The following is a 26,237-nucleotide window of genomic DNA, read 5'->3' as shown; positions in this document are numbered from 1 at the left end:
CTTAAATTGGCTGAGGTTGAGAAACACTGTTCCAGAGCCATCCATCCATTGTGTGAAAACAGCTTATGAGGGCAAGATTCAGGGATATCTGAATGATGTCATGAAGGTGCTATAAATTGATAATAGAGAAATGTATGGGATAGATAGTGGAGCAATATGTCAAGAATGTTCCCCTTGCTCTGATCATTCTAGAAACAACTAGTTCTCAGAACCGATTAGAAGAACTTTTTTTTAAAAAAATTGGAGAAATAGATATTGATGTAGGTTGTCCACAGACAATACTACTAAGGTGTAGTCACTGAATTCTCACAACTTCCTTTTCAAGTCTGGATGTTTAAAAAATGCAACAGAGTGATATATGTGTGTTTGTAAACCTATTTCTTTTTGTAGTCTGGAATTGGGAGAGAATAATTTTTTTAAAGCAATTTCAGAGGTTTCCGGTGAAAATATTACAGAAAAAGATGTTTAAAACATTTGGATTGAGATATGGAGGATACAGAGGCAGAAATTGATAAAGTATATAGAATAAATTCCAGATTTGCAAGAATAAGAATGTTCCAAAGGATGTTTTGGTGCACTTTGTTGAAAGAAGGCAAAGCAACAAATTTTGCAGCTGCATTTTAATATAAGACTGAAGATTGACAATACAGATGCAAAGAAATTCCTTTTAGAATCTTGCATAAGAGAAGAAAATATTCTTTTTTGACTGAGAGATTAAAACAAAAAAAGATTCCATTTCAATGGGACAGATTGGAAGGTGTGATTTTTATTTTTAAAAAGTAGGAGTTTCAACTGAATTCTTGCCAGAAGGCAAGAGAATTTCTAGAAAAACTGAAGAAGAATTGGGGAAGATTCAATGGAGCTGTAAGAGAAAATTGCACAAAGGCTTCAGCAGCCATGACAGGAATCTGAAAGGGATGATACTGAACCTAGAAAGCACAAGTATCAATTTTTCTAGAAAAAAGAATGGCTTAATTATGGATTACAAATGCTTAATGTGGAATATAAATGCTCATCAAAAGAGAAAAAACTTTCATTATTTGAAAAAATTAAAGCAAGATATAATTTGCTGACAAAAACATGTATTAGAAAACAGGACAAAAATTGATTTATAAAATTTTGGGTGTGGAATTTATTTCACTAAAAAAAGAAATAGAAATGTTTTATATATAAAACCCCAACTAAACCCAAAATTTGTACTGACTGATAAGCATAGCAGACTTTTTTGGGGGGAGGGGGGAGGGGAAATTAATCTGCATGGATCTAAGACTTGGTATTGGAAATGTATGCCCCAAATGAGGATAAAGTATGGTTCTATAAAAGACTTATGGAGGCACTAACTGATTTCCCTTATGAAAATTCTCTAATTAAAATCTCTCAGCACAAGAACAGGAGAAATTATCTAGAACGCATTGCATAAGGGCACTTCAAATTTGTTTTGGAAATATGAACAAGAAAAGACTAATTATGTTTGGTATGTAAAAACAGAAAAATTTGGATTCAATTGCACACACTGACTTAAAAGATTTTAAAGATTAATATACAGTTTTAAACAAAGGGGTTCGGAAGGAGGATTGACGGACAAACAATTGCAAAACTGTCATGAAACTTTGTTTTTGTAAATGATAACTGCAGCAAGATGATTGCATTATCAGACTGCATTATCTATAAAGACTGGCATTATCCAGTTGATAAAGTTGATGAAACTTGTTAAGATGGCTATACTGACTTGATTTGTTCTGAGAAAAGACAATATCTATGATTATTGCTGAGTGAAAGCCACTTACAGACTGTGTACAACAGAAAAAAATGAACTTGTGATTTATGGTTTTGATAATTAGACAGGACCCAAGGTGCAGGCTATGCAGAGACCTGAGACAGTCGAAGACATAGTGGCAGGATGAAGATGCAGGTAGGGACAGTATACACTAAATGACTCAATCAAATAGCTGGCCTTGTTTACAAGAGCATCCACGCAATATATAGGCCAGATGGGAGATTCCACAGAAAGTCATGGAGAATAAGAGGACTAAGGTATGGTGGGACTTTCAGAACCAGACATACTGATAGGTACTAACAATTCAACTGAACATCATGGTAGCAGATCCAGAACACAAGACAGCAATGGTGATACATGTAGCAGTGCCCAATGACAGCAACATCAGAAAGAAGGAGTATGAGAAGCTGAAGAAGTTCCAGGACCTGAAGGAGGAACTACTAGACAACATATGAAAAAGTCAAAATGGGGAACTGTGACATCTAATCGAGGAGAGTAATAAATCCCAAAAATGACATCAGAGCTCTCTGTCCAGAAGTCTTCAAAGCTCGTTTGTTAGCCTTGTTAATCAGATGCCTTCTCATAAGTTGGCTACCAGTACTTTCATACCAATGGTGGGTCAATTTCTGGTCAATTCCATGGATGGCAGAACTTGCTGACTAGTAGCTTAAGGCAAGGTGACCGGGACACACTTTCTTGTTCAGCCAAAACACACTTCTGGTTGCACTTTGTAACACCTCACCTTCCTTTCTTGATGTAGCAGGACATGTTTTTCTTTAAAAGGATATTGTGTCGGCTACCCTGGAGATCAAGGAGAAAGGTATAAATTAATTAAATTCTCTGCCAGGAAAAAGACAAGGCCTGTGCCTGTGGCCGAAGGGGGCATCTTGAACATTGCTAGGGCAATCTGGTGCTGATGGAAAGTGCAAGTGAAGAAAAAGCCCTAAAGGCAAGCAATGCTTTTTATTCAAGTACATTTCAGTCCTTTTAACATTAGACAAAGCAGATCAGCCTCCTATGCGCAGCGTCCGAATATGGAGACGCCAGTAAAGCCAGCTGGCTTAAATGAGCTCTGGGCACACTGTCTTCCTAGTATTTACCGCTCGTGCAGCAGCTGCCCGAGGAGCGTAGCGGAGAAGCCATCTGCCCTGCGAGCCCTGGTTATTTCTTCTCTGGCTTCTAAGCCAGATGCTTTGCAAAAAAGCGCCTCGGGCTCTGCAGCGGTTTCCCACAAGGGCAACTTCTTCCTTCCTTCTTCCAGGCATGGGGGACCCGCTTACTTTTGAGACTGAGAGAGGAGAAGTGAGGGGGGAGGAGGAAACAAGATGCCCCCAAGCAGGGAGCACTACCTATAATTTCTTTTGGGGGGTGGGGGTGGGGGACCAGGCAACGCTTTGGTTGCCGGGCTGGCATCCATCAGCCAGCGACATCGAAGGGAGTCGTGAAGGGAGAGATAAGGATCTGGCGTGACGTCAAGGAGGAGCTTGGTAAGCGGAGCTTCTCTGAGGCTCTTTGGCGCGGCGTTGGCGCTCCGGCAGCGAGCGAGCAAGCGAGCGGTGCGAAGCAAAGCGAAGCTCTGGGCTGCGTCTGGGGAGCCTGGTCGTCTGATCAGGGTGCGTGGAGGCTTTTGCGCGCGACGAAGGAAAAGAGCGGACGAGGGACGCGGGAATTCGGGAGTGTGTGGGGTGAGTGAAGGGAACCTGGCTTCGGGAGCGAGAGCGGGAGAGGCGCCGCCGGGAGACGCTCGGGCTGAGTGAGGCAGTGGGTCAAAAGAGCGGTCGGGGCGGGAAGAGAAACGGTGGCGAAGTGCGGGAGGGTGGATGGCTGGGTGGGGAGGCAACTGGTGGAAATGAGACGAGGAGCGATGCTGGAGCGCCCTGGAGGAGTGGGGCGGGGACGAAATGGCGGGAGAGACCGGTACAAAGATGGATTTTCGGAGCCGGACGAAGCGTTAAAAAAAAAAAAAAATCCGAAGTCCCCGCGCATCCCAGTCACTTTGGTTACTACCCTTCGGCTCTCCCCTCTCCCCCAAACTTTATCGGTTTTTGACTGCAGCCAAACCGATGAGGTATCTTAATGGCACTTTACAAACTAGTGGATTAAATTTTGTGGATAAGATTTCATCACCTGCATAGAGGAATACCTGGAGATGTACCCAGGGATGGCATTCCTGTCTTATCCAGTGCATCTCATAAAGGGGACAATACTTCATCAAAGCTGATGTGATAAAAATTGTGCCACTTCTACAATCTCTCTCTCTCTCCCTCCCCTCCCCCTCCCTCCCTCCCTCCCTCCTCTGTATATCTGAATTTTGGAATTAATGAAATCTGTCAATCCAGGAACAAGGGATTAATCTGGAGACAGAGCACTGTGGATGTGCTTTTGGACACAGTTCGGAAAGAATGGCAGAAACAATGTAGAGATGTATATTGGGGTTCATCCTTGATACCTGTTTTCAGTATTGAAATACAGACCCAGAAGAGACATTTTCTCATCTGATTCTTGATATATCAGTTTTAACAATTTAACAATTGATTAATACTGGTAGTGAAAAAGTAGGAATGCAAATATAGTGAAGTCTTTAAACTATGTATGAAATTCAATTTGTATACATGTAATTTTATATTATATTGTGATTTGGGATAATGATCAAAACTCATGCAATGTTACTGGTACCACCTCTTATAATCAACTTATGAATCTTTGCAGGGATATTGAAAAAATAATAATTGTGATGATGCTGTATGTCAGTTAGTGAAGAATATAAATATTGGTTAAGGTGAATTTGTTTTAGGGTTTATTTCTGTGTGTGGGTTTGTAGGAACCCATTAGTCTTGTTTCTTCCTGGGACCTCCCTATAAGAAAAGGAATATTTGAGTCAGCTTCCCATTTACTCTTTCTTGAAATGAAACCCAAATTGTAGAATTGGATTTTGGATCCATGGTGGATGCATGCATCTGGAGTATCAAAACAAGCAAGGTTCTGAGATCTCAGATATTAGTAATAACCTTTTTTACATTTATTGTTAATCTTTGTTGTTTGTTATTTAGGCAAAATTGCCACATTATGTTAAACAATGAGAAATTAAAACTAGAGATTTTTAGAAATGGGTATTGGGTGAAAACAAACTATAATCAGGAGGAATTTTTTGGACATATGTCTATATTGCACTGGTGTTCTGAATAATTTTATCTAAAATGTAATTCAGTCTTCAAAAGTCAATTTGAGATTGTGGAAAATAAACATATTTACTTCATGTCAACTAATTTTTTATGTAGATTATTTTAAATAAAGTTATAAGTGCCTGATGCTCTTTTTCTAGAGTGAAGCCAGGTAGATTAATTAACAAAAATATGGGCAGTAAATGAAACTAGTTTAAGATATCAAGTATTTCTGTTGGTTCAGTGAACAACTTTATATCTTTTCATATGTAACTGGACTAGTCTATCTTTATTTTTGTTCTCTATAAACCACTGTTAATTAGATTTTGCACAGGCTATTCTTACATGTGGGTACCCAGCTCTAACAAAAGGCTAATGACTTCTGTATAATAACTTGGCGTTGAAATATTGACACAGTGTTAGTCATCATTTATGGTTTTATTCTTGATAAGAAAAAAAACCTTTCTTAGCTAGATAACATAAGGAAAGAGTCAAGCAGAAGCAGCAATGACAGACACCCATGAAAATGAAGAGAAAGAGTTGTAGCCAGTGGTGGGATTCAAGTAATTTAACAACTGGTTCTCTGCCCTAATGATTTCTTCCAACAACCAGTTTGCCAAACTGCTCAGAAAGTTAACAACCGGTTCTACCGAAGTGGTGCGAACTGGCTGAATCCCACCACTGGATGTAGCCATAGTGGTGGAAGATTATGGAATAATGTTCTTCTTTAAAAAAAAGAGTGCCAGGAAAGGGGGGAGGTTTAAATTCTAGATTGTATTAAAATATTGTTTTTTATGTTTATTTTATAAGCCATAATTTGGAAGAACTAAACCATGGCTTGGCATGAATTTAGTGTGCTGAATTGGCTCCGGGAGAGTCGGCAGTCCCGGAAATTAATCTTGTTGATTGTCTTCATTGCTCTGCTCTTGGACAACATGCTGCTGACTGTAGTTGGTATGTAAAAAGTTCCTGATACTATAAATATTGTAACTGCTTTGCTTCCGAGTAGCCTTAAACTCCTGCATGAAGTGTGTATACATGTGTCTGTGTGCGTATGTGTGTTTGCTACATTCATTTCCTTCCTTTGTGGCTTTTGTAAAACAAAATGGCAGGAAAGATAAAACATTGGCATGTCATGTCTGATGAAAGAGACTTTGGCTCTTTTACCATTACATTTTATTATGGTTTATTTATTTATTTTTATTTATTTATTCATTCGTCGTAACAATATATACAAGTATAACATAAAGGATTATATAATATAAACATATATATGAGGAGAAACAAGGTACTATAAACACATATATATAGGGGAAGAAACAATAGGACAGGAACGGTAGGCACGTTTGTGTCACAACAATTAGCCATTATGGAAACAGCAGGAAATTGAATTAGCTTGCATGATGGCTTGTATGTATGAACATTGATCAGATAATTAAACATTGCGTTCTTATCAAAGGAAGAAATATTTTATTCTAAAAGGACTACTGTAAAGGATTAGCTTCTCATCTACTGTAGGCAAATCTTAAATTTGGTATCTTCTTTTATTGCTATAAGCAATAAAAGAAGTTTGAAGCAAGATTTGTTTTCAGGTGACACAAAACTTCTGTTTTTATTCAGTGGTGATGAACTGTTGTTGTTTATTGCTCATATAGCAATTGGCAAGACAGTAATACTTACAAAACAAGTACCAGATTTTTCAGGTAAATCAGACAGGAAACACAACCAGAGGAGCTAATTCTACTTTTACTGCAAGGTTACATTAACAAATTCTTGCAAGTCTGAAAATACAAATCACCAATCATTTCCTTTTCAGCCTGAGAAACAAGGGACAGTCCCTCCTGAGCCTATTTCTCCTCTCATTATGCAGCTGTAGAGTATGTCTTTTGTTATCTGCCCATTCTCTGGGCATGTCTATGGAGATTCTCAGTCATCCAGGTCATGGTTGTCCCAAAAGTGCTTTTTTCAAGAGGCAACTGGACTTCCTGGTTTTTCTTTGATGACATTTCACTTCTCATCCAAAAAGATTCTTCAGCTCTTAGCGAAGCAAAATGTCTACAAAGAAAAACCAGAAAGTCCAGTTGCCTCTCAGAAAAAAAGCACTTCTGGTACATTCTCAGTGGAGCATTTCTTTGCCCTGAGTCTCAAAGTCATTCCCACGTATCATTGCACAGGGGACATTTTCTCAATAAAAGAATTATGAAGATGAAAAAGCATCCACAGAATTAGCAAACACACAACAAAAACCTTTATCACAGAAATGTACTCCATTTGACGCCCCAGATTTGACAATTCGAATATGTATTTAAATCAGAATGAGTACAATTGAATAATTTTGAAATCTGCTTTGTATATAGAAATTTAAATACATGTCAAGTTGTATTAGTACTTATGCATTTCTATAATGTAAATTATAATTTTGTATATACTGTAGCATTAATTTTTCATGAAAATGCATCTTACATTAAAATAAAACCATCCTTTTAAACTTTTATATGTCATTTCTGATAATCTCTCTTTGAAATTAATTGAGTGGATTCGTAGTGTATAATTATGTTTGCCCTAACTAGTTTGACTTTCCAACCCAACCATCTTTTAGAATTCTGTACTTGTTTTTTAATCTTTCCATAAGTTTCACTATTTTATTTCTATTCCTTTATGAGACTTTCTATGCAATTATCAAGACAAAATTAAAAACAACATAGAATTCCAACTACAGACTCCAAAATAATAATAAGTGTTATTCATCAGGGGCTTTTCAGATTTTAATATTCCCCACATGCTTATAGTTCAATAGACTCTTCAGGTGACTAATATCCTAAATGTAGATTGTCAATTATCTCTGAAGTCTGTTGAACTATGTATACGCATAAACAACTCCATTTCCATAAAAAAGATGCCTATTTCAGCGTTGTTATTGTTTGGTTCAATATAATTTAGCAATCCTGTACCAATGTACCAGGAAATATGTCCATTGATTTAAATGAAGCTGACTCTGAGGAGACATATGGGGAAAAACTATTCACATATGAAATTGTTTGTAGCTGTAAAATGTGTTTATTCAGAAACTATATTACAATATTTTCATAACATATTTTAAACCACTTGTTGAAATTGGACTTTATTATGGCAATTTAAATTTGCTCTGATATCAAGTAAGTAAATCTTCACTAGATGTTGTTTTTGCAATGTAGTTTGCAAAATTAAATTTGAGATCCATAAATTGGAATAAGTAGTCTTCTTGTTCCTGTTTCTCCTGCACTTATAGAGAAGTAAATTACAATTTTCCCTTGACAAGAGATTTTCCAAATGATTTTAAGTTTTGCAACTTAGCATCCTCACTCTTTCCCTATTTTTCTTATCAAGTGTTCTCACTTGCTCTTCCTGGTGGAATATGCCTTTTTCTGCATAGTTCCCCCCGCCCTCAGCAAGCATGGATATTTGAACAGCTATATAAATAATAGCCATTTATGGCTCTCTTACCCACTAGGTTGCCTGTAACAGCAACAATATCCTGAGAAAATTGGTTATGCTCTGACATATTAACATTTTTATCTGTTGATGTTACATTCATGTCAAAATTATCTTTTACTTTTAAAGTATGGAAATATCTCTTTGTAAATTATTTCCATATCACTAGTTTTTCAGTTACGTATTTGCCGAAGGCCATTCACTTATCTCAACTGAAAGGTTTCCTGAATAAATAGGATTGTTTACACAGTAATTAGATTCAGACATTTGCAAAACATGATTCATCTAAATGATTGATAATTTTGTCATTAATATTCCTTGCCAGGTAGTTTTTCCTACCTCCTTGTTTTAAAAGTCCTTATTTTCTTTCTCACACATTTATCTAATTAGGATACTATTAGGAATTTCAACCATATACAGATTGCCATATTTACTCATTTTCTTTCTGTTTCCTTAATTTCCTAAAATAATTACTATATCATCTAAAATACGTTGACTTGAAATTGAACAGGATTTCCACAGGACCATTAACCTGCGTGTAACTTATTAAACTGTATCAAATTTCTTTACCTGGAAAAGACCTGTTATGTACATTTGTAAAGAATGTATGAAGGAGAGATTATCTACCTTAATATTGTCTTTATTAATTGCAACAACTGTTCAGAATATGAGATCTGAATCTTTTCCAGACTACTTAGAATCTTGGATGTTCATGACAAAAATAGGAAGCTAATTAGCAAGTTATTAATAAAAAACAGAAGTGCACATTAACTGAAGTTAATGTGGAATACTACTTAATCTAAAATCTCTTCAGGGTAATGGTTAACAGTCTAAATCCAACCCCAAATAAGTATTCTTGATTCCTGTTCTACAGAGATCAAGTAGATTATTTCATAGAATGAATACAAGAATAATTTTACTTTCAAAATTCTTGAAGAAATATCAAATGCAACCAGTTGTAGATCATTATTTCATTATGTTCCAGTTATGAAAGCCAAGACTAAAAGTATCATTGTTATTTATTTCCTTATTTATATTTTATTTATCAGTTTTGCCAAAAAAAAGAAAAAGAAAAAAGAAGAAACTTCTTTTACTGAAATAATAAAAATATAAAAGATACAATAGTAGTTCCTTGAACTCCGTTATGAAGAGGGAAATGTGTCCTTTTTCTGCGGCGTTTCCTGGACAGCTAATTGGTATCAATATTGCATTCATTTACATACCAGGTTATTGTTATTTTTTATATATTTTGTTTCCGGATGAACTTTACAGAGGCTGATTTGTCATTGTAGCCTTTTTGCTTCTATGTTTGATGTTTATTGTGTTTGTTCTAATTAGGATGCTTATTTGATGTTTATACTGTGCGCTGCAAACTACTGCTGTGGGTAAAGGACATATAAATGAATAAGGGCGTAACAAGCATAGGATTTTAATCTTTAGCTTTTAAAGGATTGGAAGTATTTTATTCGAATCATAGTTATATTAATGCCTGGGGTACGCAAAAATCAGCTTATGCATAATTTTCAATATCAATTTTCTAGATGCTTTTGCATTTTTAAATTCAACTCCCTATTTCAACCATATGGGGAATACTTTTGCAGAATTCTGAGGAAATTGAGGAAGACTTGAATATATTTTTCCTCAATTCTTTGATGTTGGACTGATTATTGATAAGTCTTATCACGTTTTTTTTCATTCCATGTAGAAAAGAATGAGTGACTACTTGAATTCCAATCATTTTATGAATAAACTTATGGGCTTGTCTTTCTTCATCAGGATTCTTGTATAAATGGAAACAAACTGGTAGAATAGCTATGTTTTCAAATTTTTTAGAAGTAACTTATAAATTAAATAGCCTAGATTATGATGCAGCTTGTTTTGGGGCTTTATTAGTAATAAATAAACGAATAATAATGCTGTTTACATTACAAATATGAAATGAATTTTCAAGTAGTATGCAAATATTAAAAGATGTTATGAGTTAAATTAAGTTGAAATGATAAAATAGTTCACATAAGATCGAATATGAAGAAAAATGAAAAGCCTGGACACATGTATCAGAGAGTACAAAATTTGATCAGATTTAAACTGCTTTTATGAGCTCTTCTGATGAAATAAAGTTATTTTGATAAATTCAAACAGTAATTTTTCCATGATGAAAAGTTCTGAAAACTAGCTATTTTTTCATCCATGTATTTATGAAAGAAAATGTGTAGCCTTGTGCTTATTTTTGTTGTGTTTATTATGACATGTGTATACAGTATGCCCTGATGTGACAATTGCTCTTTTTGCTTTTTCAGTGCCAATAATACCAAGTTATTTGTATAGCATTAGACACCCCAAAAATGTAACGGATGTCCAAACCATTAGACCAGAGACTGTCAACTCGAACAGATTGCAAAGCATCTTTTCTTATTACGACAATTCAACTATAGTTACTGGAAATAATTCTGAAAGAACAAGGCAAGAAGATTATTATGCTCAGACAGAGCAAATGGTGGTCAATATGACTAAGACAACTCCATCTTCCTCAGACTGTCCAAAGAAAGACAAAGAATTGGTGAATGAAAATGTAGAAGTTGGTTTGCTTTTTGCTTCCAAAGCAACTGTCCAATTCCTTACTAACCCTTTTATAGGACCAATGACAAACAGGTATGTTTTCTTTTTTTTCCTTATGTAATAAAATATATTCCATTTGTTCTATTCACCTGTGTATTTATTTTTCAGAGAAATATTTGCTTTACTTTCTATGTGTCTTATTTCTTATTTTGTTTAGTGGTTGCTTTCACTGATACATATTATTAAAATGAATTGCTAATAAACCTGGACTATATCATCCTTAAATAAATCAGCCTTCTATTTACCGTCTATTTTATTTTAAATAATTTTCAATTTTGTTCCTTTTCTGCTTTTTGACTGGAACCTTGTAGAATGAGTGAACTTTTTTTAGCTAATACAGATATCAGATAATGAGAACTAGAAATGAAATAGCTCATGTTAGTAAAACTGTTGCAATCTCTTCAGTAATAATATGGGAGTGGTGAGTGAAAATTATGGACTTCCCTCTGACCAAGCTTTCAAATACATTTTTTTTATTATAAACATATTTATTTTTATGTTACTTTTCAAAGAACATCCTCCTAAGGGAGCTTGTTGTGCACATGGTTAGAATGCAGTACTGCAGCCAATTCTGCCCATAGCCAGGAGTTCGACCCCAACAGGGCTGAAAGTTGACTCAGCCTTCCATCCTTCTGAGGTCAGTAAAATGAGGACCCAGATTGTTGGGGACAATATGCTGACTTTGTAAATCACTCAGAGAATGCTGTAAAGCAGGGGTGTCAAACTCAATTTCATTGAGGGCTGCATCAGGGTTGTGTTTGACCTCGGGGGGCTGGAGTGGGCATGGCCAGGATCGGTGTGGCCAGCTTGACATCACTCATGTTGGGGGCGCATGTGATGGTCCAAGTGCTCTGCCAGAGAAAACGGGCTTGCGAACTCTGTTTTCGGCTAGGATGGCTTCCTGGCAACCCTCTACAAGTGAAAACAGAGCTTGGGAGGGTTGTGTGTGGCCCTCCCGAGCTCCATTTTCGCTGGCAGAGACACCACGAGCCAGTCCTTCGCTGTTTCCAGGGCGGCCCCACAAGCTAGATCTAAGCATCTAAGATTTGGCCCATGAGTTTTGAGTTTGATACCCTGCTGTAAAGCATATGGAATAGTATATAAATCTAAATGCTATTGCTATTGATACTATAAATGCCTGCAAGTAAAAACTGATGAAACCAGAGACAGAAAAGACTGTATGATGGGTTTGTTGTTCAGTTTGTTGATCAAATATGATTTCCATTCCTCCTGAAAAGATAACAATTCAGGCAGGCTCATATTATTCTGTGATAGGCTATGATTAGAAGCATTATACTATAGTAATATACTATATTATTGGTTTCTTTTTATTAGTTTTATTGTTTTAAATATGGTATTATATTCTGTAAGTCGCCTTGAATCATCATGGACGGCAATATAAATTCAATAAATTCAACAAACAAACAAACAAATTAGAGTGGCACCATGGTTTTAATACATATCATAACAATTTTATACTTTTCCAGCAATAGCACATACAATAAAGCTGTAGGAAAAAAGTTAGTATAATCTTATTGATAAACATAAATATGTTCCTATTAAAGCATGACTGAAAAGCAGCTATAAAACAGCAAACAGTTGCCACATTATAATAGCATGAGACAGTGATTATGGGCACATAAACCTTCTGATTCCAGGGATGCTATCTTGACTTCTGGATGGGTTTATACTTCATTGTGGAGAACTGATTCATAATTTCAAAATTATTTTGGACTCATGGTTCCTGTTTAAAGAGAAGATTACAGATATGGTCAAGAGGACTTTTGTGCAGTTATATTATATCCATTGCGGAAATTATGAATATTTCTGAACTGAAAAATCGTACAATCACTCTTGATTTAGTCATCTCCCATGGGATTATTGTAATTTATTTTACAGAAAACAAATAGTTTTCTGCTACATTCTTCCCACATAACACCTCTAGTTTGACAGCTGAACTGGATGCCAGTTTACTTTCAGGTGCAATTCTTGAATTATCATGTATTATCTTTAAAGACCTTGTGGTTCACAAGTTGAATGTCTACAGCACTGCCTTCTCCAAATGGTTTTACCTGTCCATTCAGATCAAGTGAGGCATACTTTTCAAGGGTCATTCTGTCTATACAAGCCAAAAGCTTTCTCAGTTACAGTCCCTCTTCTTTGAAGCACTTGCATTTTTAGAGATCATCAGACTAATCTCCAATTTACTAGGTTTTGGTAAAGCTGTAAAACTGTTTTATAAAGCCCCAGAAGATGATTCTGGCCTGAAGTAGAGCTCACATTCTGGGTTGTGTCTGAATGTTACTTTGGAGACCATAGTTTTCTTTCTAATTTTCTTTGTTACTCTTAGTTATCGGATTGTGGTGTTTTGTTTTGTTTTTGGTTATTTTAATCTTATTGAAAGAATATAGTAGAAGCCATTCAGAATCTCTCTGGATTGGACAGGCATAGCACAGCAAACAAATAAGTGCAAATTTGTGTTTACCCATAAGACACCCCACACAAGATGATCTATTTTATGTAATGTAACACAGGTTTTTTTTTTTAAAAAAAGGCATTATGGTGGTTATTTTATTAATTATGTTTATATAGTATATGTTATATATGATATCCCACCATACTGTCTACAAGAAATAAAACCAAAGCGCATAGAATGGTAAGATAATACCAAAAGCAATAGCAATTTTATCAGCCAAATTCTGATCTGAAAAGTGTGGTCTGATCTGATACTAGAATATCAAAAGTGCAATGGTAGATTGAATCCTGAACCTATGCCTTTCTGATATTTAATATAAAATAAATAAAATAATAGTTTTAGATGAAATAACTGAAGTGGAGGATAATATTTACATTGCACTTTGAATATTAAAATCTGCTAAGTATTACTGTTGTGTTACTTTTAGAAAGCAGGAATAATTTTTATTTAGAGTAATATAGGAAGCCTGGCTCACATGCTGAATGGGCTCACAATATATGGATGGAACAGCCTGATATAAACATACAGATCCTGGAATGGTTAGGTCTAATTTATGTAGGTATTTTAGATGCAATTGCGTGTTCATTTGAATTTCTAGTAAAAATGTGAGATTCCCTTCATTTTAGCTCTACTCCTTTTTAAAAAAGGGTTTTTATTAGAACAGCTTAAGAAACTACAGAAACATAAAAGAAAAAGTAGTAAGAGTAAAAAAAAGAGTAAAAAAAGTTAAAGATAACAAAAGAAAAAGAAATATAAAGAAGCACTTCTGGTTTTCTTTTCAGCAATTATAAACATAATAATTGGCATCTCTCCCCCCTCCCTTCCAAATTACATATCATGGTTTGCTTCTTCTCTTATACAAACCTTTTTAATCAATGAATACTGAAATCACTAGTTCATGTTTTTTCATTTTCAGCAAAAAAAAAATAAAAATCATAAAGGCTTTCCAGGCTTTTATAAAAGTAAGCATAGTTCCCTCCTTAGTTTAACTACAATTCTTAATAATTGTAGGCTATGTAGTTTCCTTAACAGGTTTTTTTTTAATTATTTATTTATTTGTCACAACAGTATATATAAGCATAAGCATGAAATAACTATATGATATATAAGCATAAATATAATCATAAGTATGTAATATCTATATGAAATTGAATACAATCAAAGGGAACATTATGACAGGATTTATTACCAGAATGGTTTCTCTTATTCCCTTCCCCCCCCCTTTTTTTAATGGTTTCTAGCAGAGCCAATAATGATGTGATTGAAGCAGATTAGAAAAAGGTAGGGCAATTGTAGTGGAAAAACCATTGTTGCGCAAGCTTTCTGTAAATTTTCCTCTTTTATTTTCATTGGTTGCAAAATCATAGTAAATTGTATTTATATCATCTGGTGCTAATCTGATGTTTTGATGAAGAATTAACAGAGAATGGCTTAGAGCCTTTCTTGTTTTAGCATCTCATGCAGAAACATCTCTTGGGACACCAGAGAATTTGTGTGTAGATCTCTGTACTCCTTCTATTTCTGTATTTCTCTAATGGTACTAATACATTATTGATATGTGGTTCTGTATGCTAAGTTAATAAAATTAATTGTGAGTTTTGAAATAAATGATTTATAATCCGCAGAGATCTGTAAAGAGATTTCTGATATCATTTGGGCCTTTGCAGAAGTCATGGGTTTGCATCACAATGCTCTTACAAATGTCAATCATCTTGCTGGCTTTGGGGAAACCCCCACCATTGGCTACAGTATTATGAAGCTTTGTTTCAGTATTAAAAGTTTGCACTGCTGTATGTTGTGTTTTCTCACCGAAGCAATTTCTTGAATGTAATTATTTATTTGTAGTGTTTTACAGACAGAGTTAATTTAAGGTAAGTACCAGGATTTATTTCACTCTTGCTGAAACAAAGCTTGTAGTCTGGCAAAAATCTGAAATTCTTTTGTGGTTCCACTCATTTTACCTGAGCAATATCTCCTCACCGATGCTTGCCCCCTCAAAATTCTTCTCTGACCTTCAAAAAGTTGCCTAGCTCTGTTATAAAATATTATTTTCAGCTTCCTAAAAAAATGAAACCTCTGTTGTAGATATAGAAAAACATGTGTAATGAGTCAAAAATTGCTATTGATTTTGTTTTCCAGGATAGGCTATCAGGTCCCCATGTTTGCTGGTTTCTGCATCATGTTTATTTCAACAATAAGTAAGTGTTGTTTTTCTCCTATATCCCCAAGTACTATAGAAGAGAAGGAGAAATGGGAACAAAAGACTGTTTTTGCATTGTCAAATCTGGATATCTTTTGGTGCTAAGAATATATGAAGCTTTCACTAGAAAATTGTTGGGTAAAACATCAATGAAGACGAGACTTTGTTCCATTGATTCTAACTGTGCCATAATAATGTAGTATTCACATAACCATTCCCTTTACCACTGTTGCTTAGGGTATGCTTTGAGTTGAAATGTTTTCTTATACAGTCCATACCATTGAACCAGAAGGGACATGGTGGATAGAAAAATAAGGCACTTCAATCTTGCCTTTTCTTACTTGCCAGATGAAAAGCAACCATAGCCCAATGGAAAGAGGAATGCCCTTGAATGTCTCTCATTCATTAAGAGTGGCTCCTTCAATTGAATTATTCTATTTATTATATAGCAATGTGTATTCCCCACAGAGGCTTGGAAATTGCTTGTCCATTTTCAGGGGTGGGGAAAAAAAAACCATCCTAAACCAGTTAAATTATATCTTGGCTATGGGAAGGTATTGTGAAATATGGGAAGAAATATTGTTTTGATGAGAAGCTTCCTACATTTTTTTCTTTTATGTTGTGTCACCAGGAGGCTAATCATTTCAGCAATAATAACTCTAAATGAAATAAGAGAAAATAATGCAGATTGAAATGATAGTTGCAGATAATTCAGATTAAATGAATGTTAATAATAGGGTAATATAAAAGGCTTTAACTTTTAAATTTAGATAGAGTGGAATCCTTTGTGTTTTTTAACGTTTTCTCCTGCTTTCCCCCCCAGTGTTTGCCTTTTCAGAAAGCTATAAATTGCTTGTAATTGCAAGAGCTCTCCAAGGTGTTGGTTCATCTTGTTCTTCTGTAGCTGGTAGGTTTCTAACATGTACATCAACCAGAGGGCTACAGCTGTTTATTCTTTTCTTGACTAAGGATTTGATCAAATTGCAAACCATTTTAGTGTTATTATCTTTATATAAACAACTTTGAATTTCTTAAGAACGTTTACAATATTTTCTTCTACTTTTAAAAATTTTAAATCATTTCACAACGACCAGTGCGTTCTCACAGAGAGGGACTCCTTAGGGTGCCGTCAACCAAACAATGTTGATTGGCAGCCCCCAGGGGGAGGGCCTTCTCTGTGGGGGCTCCTACCCTGTGGAACGAACTTCCTCCTGGACTTCGACAATTATCTGACCTTAGGACCTTTCGCCTTAAAACCTATTTATTCCGCCTTGCTGGAATGGCTTGATTTTTAAAATTTTAATCTGATTTTATGGGTTTTAAATTTTTTGTCAATTTTGTAGGGTGTTATTGTATTTTAAATTTGGCCATTTGAATAAGTTTTTTAAGGGTTGTTCTTAGTGTTGTATGTATTGTTCCTTTTGTATTTTATTCTGGCTGTTCACTGCCCTGAGTCCTTCGGGAGAAGGGCGGTATACAAATTAAAAAATTATTATTATTATTTCAAATCGAGTAGGTTTAATATGTTCTGTGTAATTTAGAACGTGTAGTTCGTTGCAGTCATTTTAGATTCCTAGAATTCTTCATATTCTTGAGAATTCCAGGTTATATCCATTCTCCTTTCCTGTATACCACTTTCTGGTAAAGGGTTGCAAAGAAAATAGTAAGTTAAAGGGGGGAAAAAGGCATCTATTTCCTTTGTACTAATGGCCCCATTGCCTTAAAGGGGCATAGTTGGAGAGATTTCTCACCCCTCCCTCCCTGATCTTAAGAGATTTTCCAAAGGACAGTTTATTGGATGTGTGAAGATAAATGTTTCACAGATGATTGCTCATATCTTAGTGTAATTTCCTGTCTACCGAAGTCAAGCCTAGTATTTTTTACTTCGCTTTTCTTTTTATGCAGGGATGGGTATGCTAGCCAGTGTCTACACCGATGATGAAGAAAGAGGCAATGCAATGGGGATTGCCTTGGGAGGCTTGGCCTTGGGGGTATTAGGTCAGTATGACAATGTTCCCTGGATCTGAATATAGGTAGTCCTCGAGTTACGACCACAATTGAGTACTGAGTGAAACATATGTCAAGTGGGTTTGCCCCATTTTACAACTCTTCTTGCCACAGTTGTTAAGTGAATCATTGCATTTGTTAAATTAGTAACATGGTTGTTAAGTGAATCTGGATTTCCCCATTGACTTTGCTTGTCAGAAGGTCACAAAAGGTGATCACATGACCCTGGGACACTGCAACCGTCATAAATATGAACCACTTGCCAAGCATCTGAATTTTGATCATGTCACCATGGGGATATTGCAATGGTTGTAAGTGTGAAAAGCCATCATAACTCACTTTTTTTAGTGCTCTTGTCCCTTTGAATGGTCACTAAATGAACTGTTGTAAGTTGAGGACTACCTGTATGCAATTTTAGAAATTTCATGTGCTGCTTTTTCAATCAACAGTGTTACTTTAAAGCCAGTCCTTCTTACTCCCAACTAAATGCATATGTAATTAGTCCCTCAGGCTATGAATTTTTTCACAATTAGGTTACAGTCAGTGCCGTTGAACACATAAATAGTAACATCTGAGTAAAACTACACAGGAATATACTATTAAATAAATTATTTGACTCAGAATTATTTTGTTGACTTGTCAAAGAATTGTACATACTGTATACACACAAAGAGAGAAGATAGCAATAGCAATAGCACTTAGACTTATATACTGCTTCACAGTGCTTTGCAGCTCTCATAGAACTGCATAGAGAACTAAGCAGTTCATAGAGTCAGCATATTGCCCCCAACAATCTGGGTCCTCATTTTACCGACCTCGGAAGGAAAGAAGGCTGAGTCAACCTTGAGCTCCTCAGAATCGAACTCCTGGAGTGACCAGTGAGTTAGCCCTGTAATACCGCATTCCAATCACTGTACCACCACGGCTCTTAAACCCATACAGAGTACTGTGAAGGAAGTTTTGACTCCTGGCAAGTGCCTTGACAAGTCACTGTTTCTTGGAACATTTTCAGAAATGGTTTGCCATTGCCTTTTTCACAGGCAGAGATGGAGTGACTGGCCCAAAATCGCCTAACTAACTTTGTGCCTAAGGTGGGATTAGAACTCACAGTCTCCCAGTTTCTAGCCTGGGGCCTTAATTATTACACCAGACTGACTCTGGGTTGTCAACACACTGAATATATAATTGTGCCTCCCTTCCACTTTATAACTTTAGATACTTAACGATTAGCAAAGCAATAGTTGCCTAGACAATTTGAATTTTTATCATATTCTGCTGTATTTGATATATAATTGAAAAATGTATGGAGTGGGCAAGTGTTTCTGTGAACAGCTACATATTCCAAATGATTCAGTAGAATGATCTTTTTTTATTCCTTTCAATCAATTGAATGTTGAAAAGAAATTATGCATTAAGAACTATCCAATGGCGGGATAATTATCTAAAAATAGAATGGAATGGACCAAATTGGGTGTTGGGGAGAAGCAGATAGAAGAAAAGTCAATGTTGTGACTCCGGCCCTCGAGCCTGTTCCCATGGAGGACAGTGACTCGGTAAGTGAGGGAGAGGAGCCAGCAAGGCCTTCCTCGCCAGGACCCTCCTTGCTGGCACTGCCCCAAGTTCCAGCTGCAGGCCAGGAGGAGGAGCTGACAAGGCCTCCCTCTCCTGCACCCTCCTCCTCCCTGGCAACGCCTCAAGTCCCAGCTGCTGACGATCAATCCTGGATTGATCCAAGGCAGCGACGAAGAGATAAGCGTGTTAAGCAGAGGAAGAGGTGTGGCAGGCTCAGAGATTGCTGAGTCACTGAGCCACACCCCACAGGGTATAAAAGTGGGTGGAGCTGCCATGTCGCCCTTGTGACAGACAAAAAAGCTACCAAGGGTGCATTGCAGCTCGGTTGTTGGAGGGTTAAAGGACTTTGTCAGTGAGTTTTGGCAATGGATCTTGGACACGAGATAACGGACTCAGAACTTGGCAGGCCTTTGCACGGTAACAGCCAAGTATTTCCTCAACTGAAGAAAATCAGGTCTGTAGCAAATAAAAAGACTGGGAAACACGCGTCTTTGCGTTTGCTCTGTGAAGTGGGGAGGGGGACATAACAGTCAAATTCGAAAATGGACAAAATTGGGCTGATGGGTGTGGGGGGAAAAAATCAAGAATATTCCCCTTTGAATCCCTTTATGAGAGAGCCAGTGGGGCAGTGGCTCTGAACACAGCTGGCTTTTCCATTCAAGCCGCTTCCCCTGTTCCATCATCACATGAGCCAGAACACAGCTATTTTAAGATGTTGGGAAGAATTCCTGATGCCATGGTCTTGCATGCTTTCTCTGCTTTGTTTGAGGTTAAAACTTTGCCCATTAAAAAATGAGGCTTTAATCTAAATGGCAGGCACAATATTTATCTACTTACAGAATTGCCTTTTATCATTGTTGATATTTGGCAATATATCTTACTTGAATCTAAATATTTACTAAGAAAAGTGACTTTGGTCTGTTTTTTCCTAGTGGGTCCACCTTTTGGAAGTGTATTGTATGAATTTGTTGGGAAGGCAGCCCCATTCCTGGTGTTAGCAGCATTGACTCTTTTTGATGGAGGTAAGTCAAAGAACAGATAGTCCTCGACTTAGGACCACAACTGAACTCAACATTTTTGTTGCTAAGCAAGTTAAGTAAGTTTTATGACTTTTCTTGCCACAGTTGTTAAGTGAATTGTCATAATTGTTAAGTTAGCGACATGGTTGTTAAGTGAATCTGGTCTTTGGTTGTCAGAGTGTTGCAAAAGGTGATCATATGATCCGGGACACTTGCAACCATCATAAATATGAGTCAATTTCAAAGCATCTGAATTTTGATCACGTGACCATGGGGATGCTACAGGGGTCATAAATGTGAAAAGCGGTCATAAGTCACTTTTTTCAGGGCCATTGTAACTTTGAATGATCACTACATGTAAGTTGTAAGTTTAGGACTACCTGTAATGCTTATGATTTCATACATATGTATAACTAAACTATAGTGTCATAATTTAATTACAACCTATAGAGTAAAAGGACCCTTCTTTGTTTTGTTTGCAGCAATACAATTGCTAGTTTTACAGCCATCTAAGATACAGCCAGAAGTAAGTACTTTGGATAACTTTTTAAAAGAATGTTTATTTCTTTTATTTTTATTTCTTATACCCTTTATAAAACTGTTTATTTTTAATTATTATTTTAACAGAGTCAAAAAGGAGCATCATTACTGACCCTCTTGAGAGACCCCTACATTCTTATTGCTGCAGGTATTTTTGGATTTTACCTAGTTCCATTTTTAAAATATGTGGCTGTTTTCTGAGTTTGACAAGTCATTTGAAAAATGAAATTAAAAAATATTTCAGCATTCAAAACCAGATACCCTCTATTACCTTCAGCGCTATTCTTTTCTTCCTCCTTCTCATTCTCCTCCTCCCCCTTCCTCTTCTCCTCTTCCTTCTCCTCCATGGATAAGTTCTGGGTTACACCTAATCACTATTTTTACTTCTGATTAGCTGTAATCCAGAACTTATCCATTCTAGCTGCTCCCTCCCTCCCATCCCTCCTGGGGACTACCTTAAAGGGACAGGCTGCAGCAGCTCTGTTGTGAATGGTGGGAGAAAAGTTAGCATTCTCTCTGCTGCATTTAACATTGAATTCTGTGACAGAGAGAATGCTAACTTTTCTTTCTCCATTCAGAACGGAGCTGCTGCTCCCTTTATAGTTCCCTCCCAGCCGCATTCCTCCTGGGGTCTACCTTAAAGAGACAGGCTGCAGCAGCTCCGTTCTGAATGGAGGGAGAAAAGTTAGCATTCTCTCTGCTGCATTTAACATTGAATTCTGTGGAATATCAAGCGTCCGGAAGAGGTGAGTGGTGACTGGCTGGGCGTGGATAGGGCCAAGGAGGGGTAATTACTACCGCTTTGGTGAACTGATGCCCATAATCTCTAGCAGTTCACCTGAACCAGTCCGAACTGGTAGGATTTCACTCCTGCTTTTTTTGCTTAAAAAAGTAAAATTTTCTTTGGTAAACTTAAGTGGAATTGGGTTCAGGACATTTAGTAAGTAGCAAGAGAATTATTCATCATAATTAGGAATCACAAAAGAAATTCCTCATCCCAGGTAGCAAAATGTATGCAACAAAGCTTTATAGAACCATTTAGGAATTTCTGTACATGGTTGTCAGATTCAGTATAGCATTATTTTTTCTCTGGTATTTCTTATGGGTTTCTTAATAAGAAGTTTAGTACTGTAGTACTAAAGTACAGTAAGGATACTGTATTACCTTAACTACCTGGTTTCTGATTTTTTTTCTCTTACAGTAGCAAGCCCTGGTTAAATTCTTTTTGCATTTCCAATTTTTAAGTCCTCCTTTGCCCCATATCTATACTATCTTTGGGTCTCTTCAGTTTGTTATCCCCAGAAGCCATTCTTTTTTCACAATTATCTTTTTGGTCTATGCTTTTTGTTTTCACGTTGTTATTGCTATTGTGCAGTTTTCTTCTAGGTAATCTGAAGAAGTGATTGGTCACTTGTCCCAATTATCTGTCCTTAGCTTTTTTTCTGGAATTTTTTTTTGCAGCTGTACAGTACATGTGTACGTTTTAAGTGGAATGAATGAAAATAACATTACCTTGCTGCACAAAATTTGCATCTAAATTGCTAGGCCACTTGAGCAATAGGCTATCCAAAACTATTGTATCACTTACTAAATAATTAGAAAAGGTCTCACAACTACAGTCATGATACAATACACAAGTGTGTCTTTTCAATGTATACTAAACTGAAATTGTATATCATTGTGTTTGTCAAATACTATTGAAAAGTTGTTGAATTAATGCTTCTGAGTGTTGATTTACATTCAGCTGGCCTCTTGACAAGTCTTAGAAAAACTAGGCTGGAAAATTACAAAACTGGAGAACTTAAAAAAAAAATTGGAGAGATGATTAGACATACTTAAATATCATTGAAATTAAAGGAACATGTTTCTTTTGGAAGTAATATTCATTAATTCTAATTTTAATTGTAACCTAAAGTGTTCTTATTTTCCCATTGTATTAAACTTAAAAATATACCTTATTTTAGCATATTTCTTATGTGGAATTTAATTAGATATGCACAACTGGGATGGGTTAAACCTCTTGTTGAGTATATGAATATGACCTCAGTAATCATTCATAGCTCTTCCAAGAACGTTCCAGTGATTTCCTTCTATTTTGACTATATTTTCTATTGCCTTCCCTTTTTCTTTTGTTCAACCTTGTCACACAAATACTAGCTTCATCTACACAACTGAAGTATGTGAGTTTCTGTTTGCTGATCATTAACTAATTAAGCTTTTGATTCAGTAGTACATGATAAACTACTCCTTAAACTATAATCCTATGGCATTTCGGGACCTCTTCACAATTGGATAAATGCCTTCCTGTCAAACAGACAACAAGTGGTCAAAATTGGCAACGCTATATCAAATCCTTTTCCTGTCAAAAGTGGCGTTCCCCAAGGTAGTGTTCTTGGACCAACACTCTTCATACTATACATAAATGATCTCTGTGATCTAATCTCAAGTTATTGTGTTCTCTTTGCTGATGATGTCAAACTATTTAATACCACTAATAATACTTCTACCCTTCAAGAAGACCTCGACTTAATTTCCGATTGGTCTAAAACTTGGCAACTCCAAATCTCAACCAGCAAATACTCAGTCTTATATATTGGAAAAAAGAACCCTAACATCAAGTACAAACTTGATGGACATTACCTAACTGACGACCCCCACCCTGTCAAAGATCTTGGAGTTCTCATATCAAATGACCTTAATGCCAAAGCCCACTGCAACTACATAGCAAAAAATGCCCTAAGAGTTGTAAGCCTAATTTTCCGCAGCTTCTTTTCAAAAAACTCTACACTACTAACTAGAGCATACAAAACATTTGCCAGACCTATTCTTGAATACAGTTCATCCATCTGGAACCCATACCACATCTCTGACATAAACACAATAGAACGAGTCCAGAAATATTTTACTAGAAGAGTTCTTCACTCCTCCAAAAACAACAAAATACCTTATACTGACAGACTTGAAATTCTGGGATTAGAAAACTTACAACTCCGTCGACTTTGACATGACCTGTGTTTAACACACAAAATCTATTGCAATATCCTTCCTATAAAAGACTACTTCAGCTTCAATCGCAATATTACAAGAGCAAAAAATAGATTCAAGCTAAATGTCAACCGCTTCAAACTTGACTGCAGAAAATATGACTTCTGTAACAGAGTTGTTAATGCTTGGAACTCATTACCTGACTCCATAGTCTCTACTCAAAATCCCAAAATCTTCAACCAAAAGCTGTCTACTATTGACCTCACCCCATTCCTAAGAGGACTATAAGGGGCGTGCATAAGAGCACAAAAGTGCCTACCGTTCCTGTCCTATTGTTCCCTTCATTATATCCAATTAATATAGTTGATGCATATTTTTAATTATATTTATATATATTTTCTTCAAGATATGCTGTTTTATCTATGACATTTGTTTGTGTATACTGTTGTGACAAAAAGAAATAAAAAACAAACAAACCTTGAAGAACCAGTTCTACCTTGTTTGTCCAGGACCAATTGATTCTTTCCTGCACTTTTGGGTGGTAATCCCTAGGAGGGAAATTATATTGCATGGTAATAATTAGTCTTAGAGTTATTTTAAATAAACACTTGTCAAAAAAACCATAACTATTTAGCACTAAGTTGTAAATCATTGAAGCATGAAGGCAATATGGCATTGCCACAATTCTCTCTTCCTGGTATTTGGTTCTCTTTTTAGTAGCTTTATACTTTGATTATGTTTGAAGCATTTTTCTTCAAAGTTTGCTAAATCAAACAAACATCCACTTGTGGATTGTTTTCGGGTTTGTTTAGCAAACTACCTTCCTCTTAAACCATATTTATTCTAGGGAAAACTAGAATACTGATTCTCCTGTTCTGTGGGAAGAAATGAGGTGTTTGAGACTAGAATGAAACCAACTGTTTTTCCAAGTGGATTCATGTTTGTACATTAATCATAAAGTTTAATTTTCAATTTTCGTCTAATTTAGACTGAGCCTTAGTGTTATTTTCTGTTGAATAGCTTTATCTTTATAGAAATAGCACAATGTGAGAGAATAGGATAGCTCAGATAGATGTATGAGCATATATTCAGAGATAACAAAACATTATGAAATGAAAATTCTTCAGCTATGTACTCAGGGATTAAATTTATTATCTGAGTGAACAAGAAAGATTAATTCTAGCTATATCATCTATTTATCAAGTTGCTTATAATCATTCAACATTAATGAGTCAAATGCATTCTGATTGAGCTTGCAAATATATATATGAACAGAACTTTGTCAGACATTGAATTAAATTAATTGGAGAGACTATGGTATCACAGATGATGCTTCATTTCCCTTCCACAAAAATGTGCTTAGTATGTCCATGTATAGCATTTAATGTATAGCATTTTAAATTACATTTGCAGAGCTTTGGATGTTTGCAGCTGTGTTTATGTCAAATATTTTTGCTTAGAATTGGTTCTCAGTTAATGTTCCTGTGATGGAGTAAATGATACAATAGCTTCTTACATATTTATATTACCATTGTTTATGTTGATCTCTATAAGTTATAAAAACAAATAAAAGTACAAAAAAAAAGAGAAAATTGAGGACTCTTAAATGTGGCAACGGTCACTGGCCATCCTTGCCTTATGGTATAACACGATGCCAGAGAACTTGTAATGCACATCATTTTACATTAACATTGTTTTAAACAAATTTATAAAAATGGCTGAAATCTTACATTATAAAATCTTGGAAGAGTTTTGCAGTCTTATAGGACAGTGCTATTTTTCTGCAAGAAGATATCAGAACTTGAAAAAGCAAAGATGTTTTTTTCCCACAAGTTCTAATATCTTCGGTACAACATCATCATCTTTGCAAGAAACGAATTGGATTCTTGTTCTTTGCCCTTAGGCATATAGGTGAAAGCACATCAAGGTTTTAGATACCTTAAATAGACAGCCTAATACAATGTGGCATATTTGAACAAAGAATGACAGCAGTGGTCATTTTATTGCTGAACTGTGTGATAAGAGAGCCTTTTCTTGGGCAAAATAATTTCTGTATAGGTAAGAAATACTAGACAAAGTATAAAGGTTTAAAAGTCATCGCAAGATGAGTTTGCAGTTAAGTTTTTATTTTTATCAAAATGATTTAAACTGCTTTAAAAGTCATTCAGTGCATGAGTGGCATAAGACCGAGTTACAGAATCTGAAGATTTTCATGTAAAAACTCCATAATTACTCCATATTATTCCATAATGTGCTGTAAGAGAAATTCTATCAGAAATAGCAGCACACTTGGTACAGTATATTTGAATTTACTTGTAGGGAATATGGCCACTGTTTTATTTTGTGATAAGTAATCCACAAGACATGATTTTTTTGGTTTCCTTCTTGTGCTCATTCTCAAGTGTTGTAT

The 26,237-nt window shown here is 35.9% G+C and overlaps 1 protein-coding gene across 3 annotated transcripts in view; it reads left to right on the top strand.

Moving 5' to 3' along the window:
• Positions 1 to 3,308: 3,308 nt before the first annotated feature.
• Positions 3,309 to 26,237, top strand: part of SLC18A2 (solute carrier family 18 member A2) — a 37,502-nt gene continuing 14,573 nt past the window's right edge. For 2 of the 3 annotated variants that reach the window (XM_058189209.1, XM_058189211.1), the window contains exons 1-9: positions 3,309 to 3,462; positions 5,749 to 5,892; positions 10,710 to 11,061; positions 15,644 to 15,702; positions 16,528 to 16,611; positions 17,610 to 17,702; positions 20,216 to 20,305; positions 20,785 to 20,828; positions 20,930 to 20,990. In XM_058189209.1, the coding sequence (XP_058045192.1) occupies positions 5,772 to 5,892; positions 10,710 to 11,061; positions 15,644 to 15,702; positions 16,528 to 16,611; positions 17,610 to 17,702; positions 20,216 to 20,305; positions 20,785 to 20,828; positions 20,930 to 20,990 (904 nt within the window). In that variant the 5' untranslated portion in view covers positions 3,309 to 3,462; positions 5,749 to 5,771. The remainder of the gene's footprint in view (positions 3,463 to 5,748; positions 5,893 to 10,709; positions 11,062 to 15,643; positions 15,703 to 16,527; positions 16,612 to 17,609; positions 17,703 to 20,215; positions 20,306 to 20,784; positions 20,829 to 20,929; positions 20,991 to 26,237) is intronic. The other variant, XM_058189210.1, reaches the window with a different exon arrangement.

Source organism: Ahaetulla prasina, chromosome 6 (genome assembly GCF_028640845.1).
Source record: "Ahaetulla prasina isolate Xishuangbanna chromosome 6, ASM2864084v1, whole genome shotgun sequence".
NCBI classification, from domain to species: domain Eukaryota; kingdom Metazoa; phylum Chordata; class Lepidosauria; order Squamata; family Colubridae; genus Ahaetulla; species Ahaetulla prasina.
This window is presented reverse-complemented; position numbering and strand designations above follow the sequence as displayed.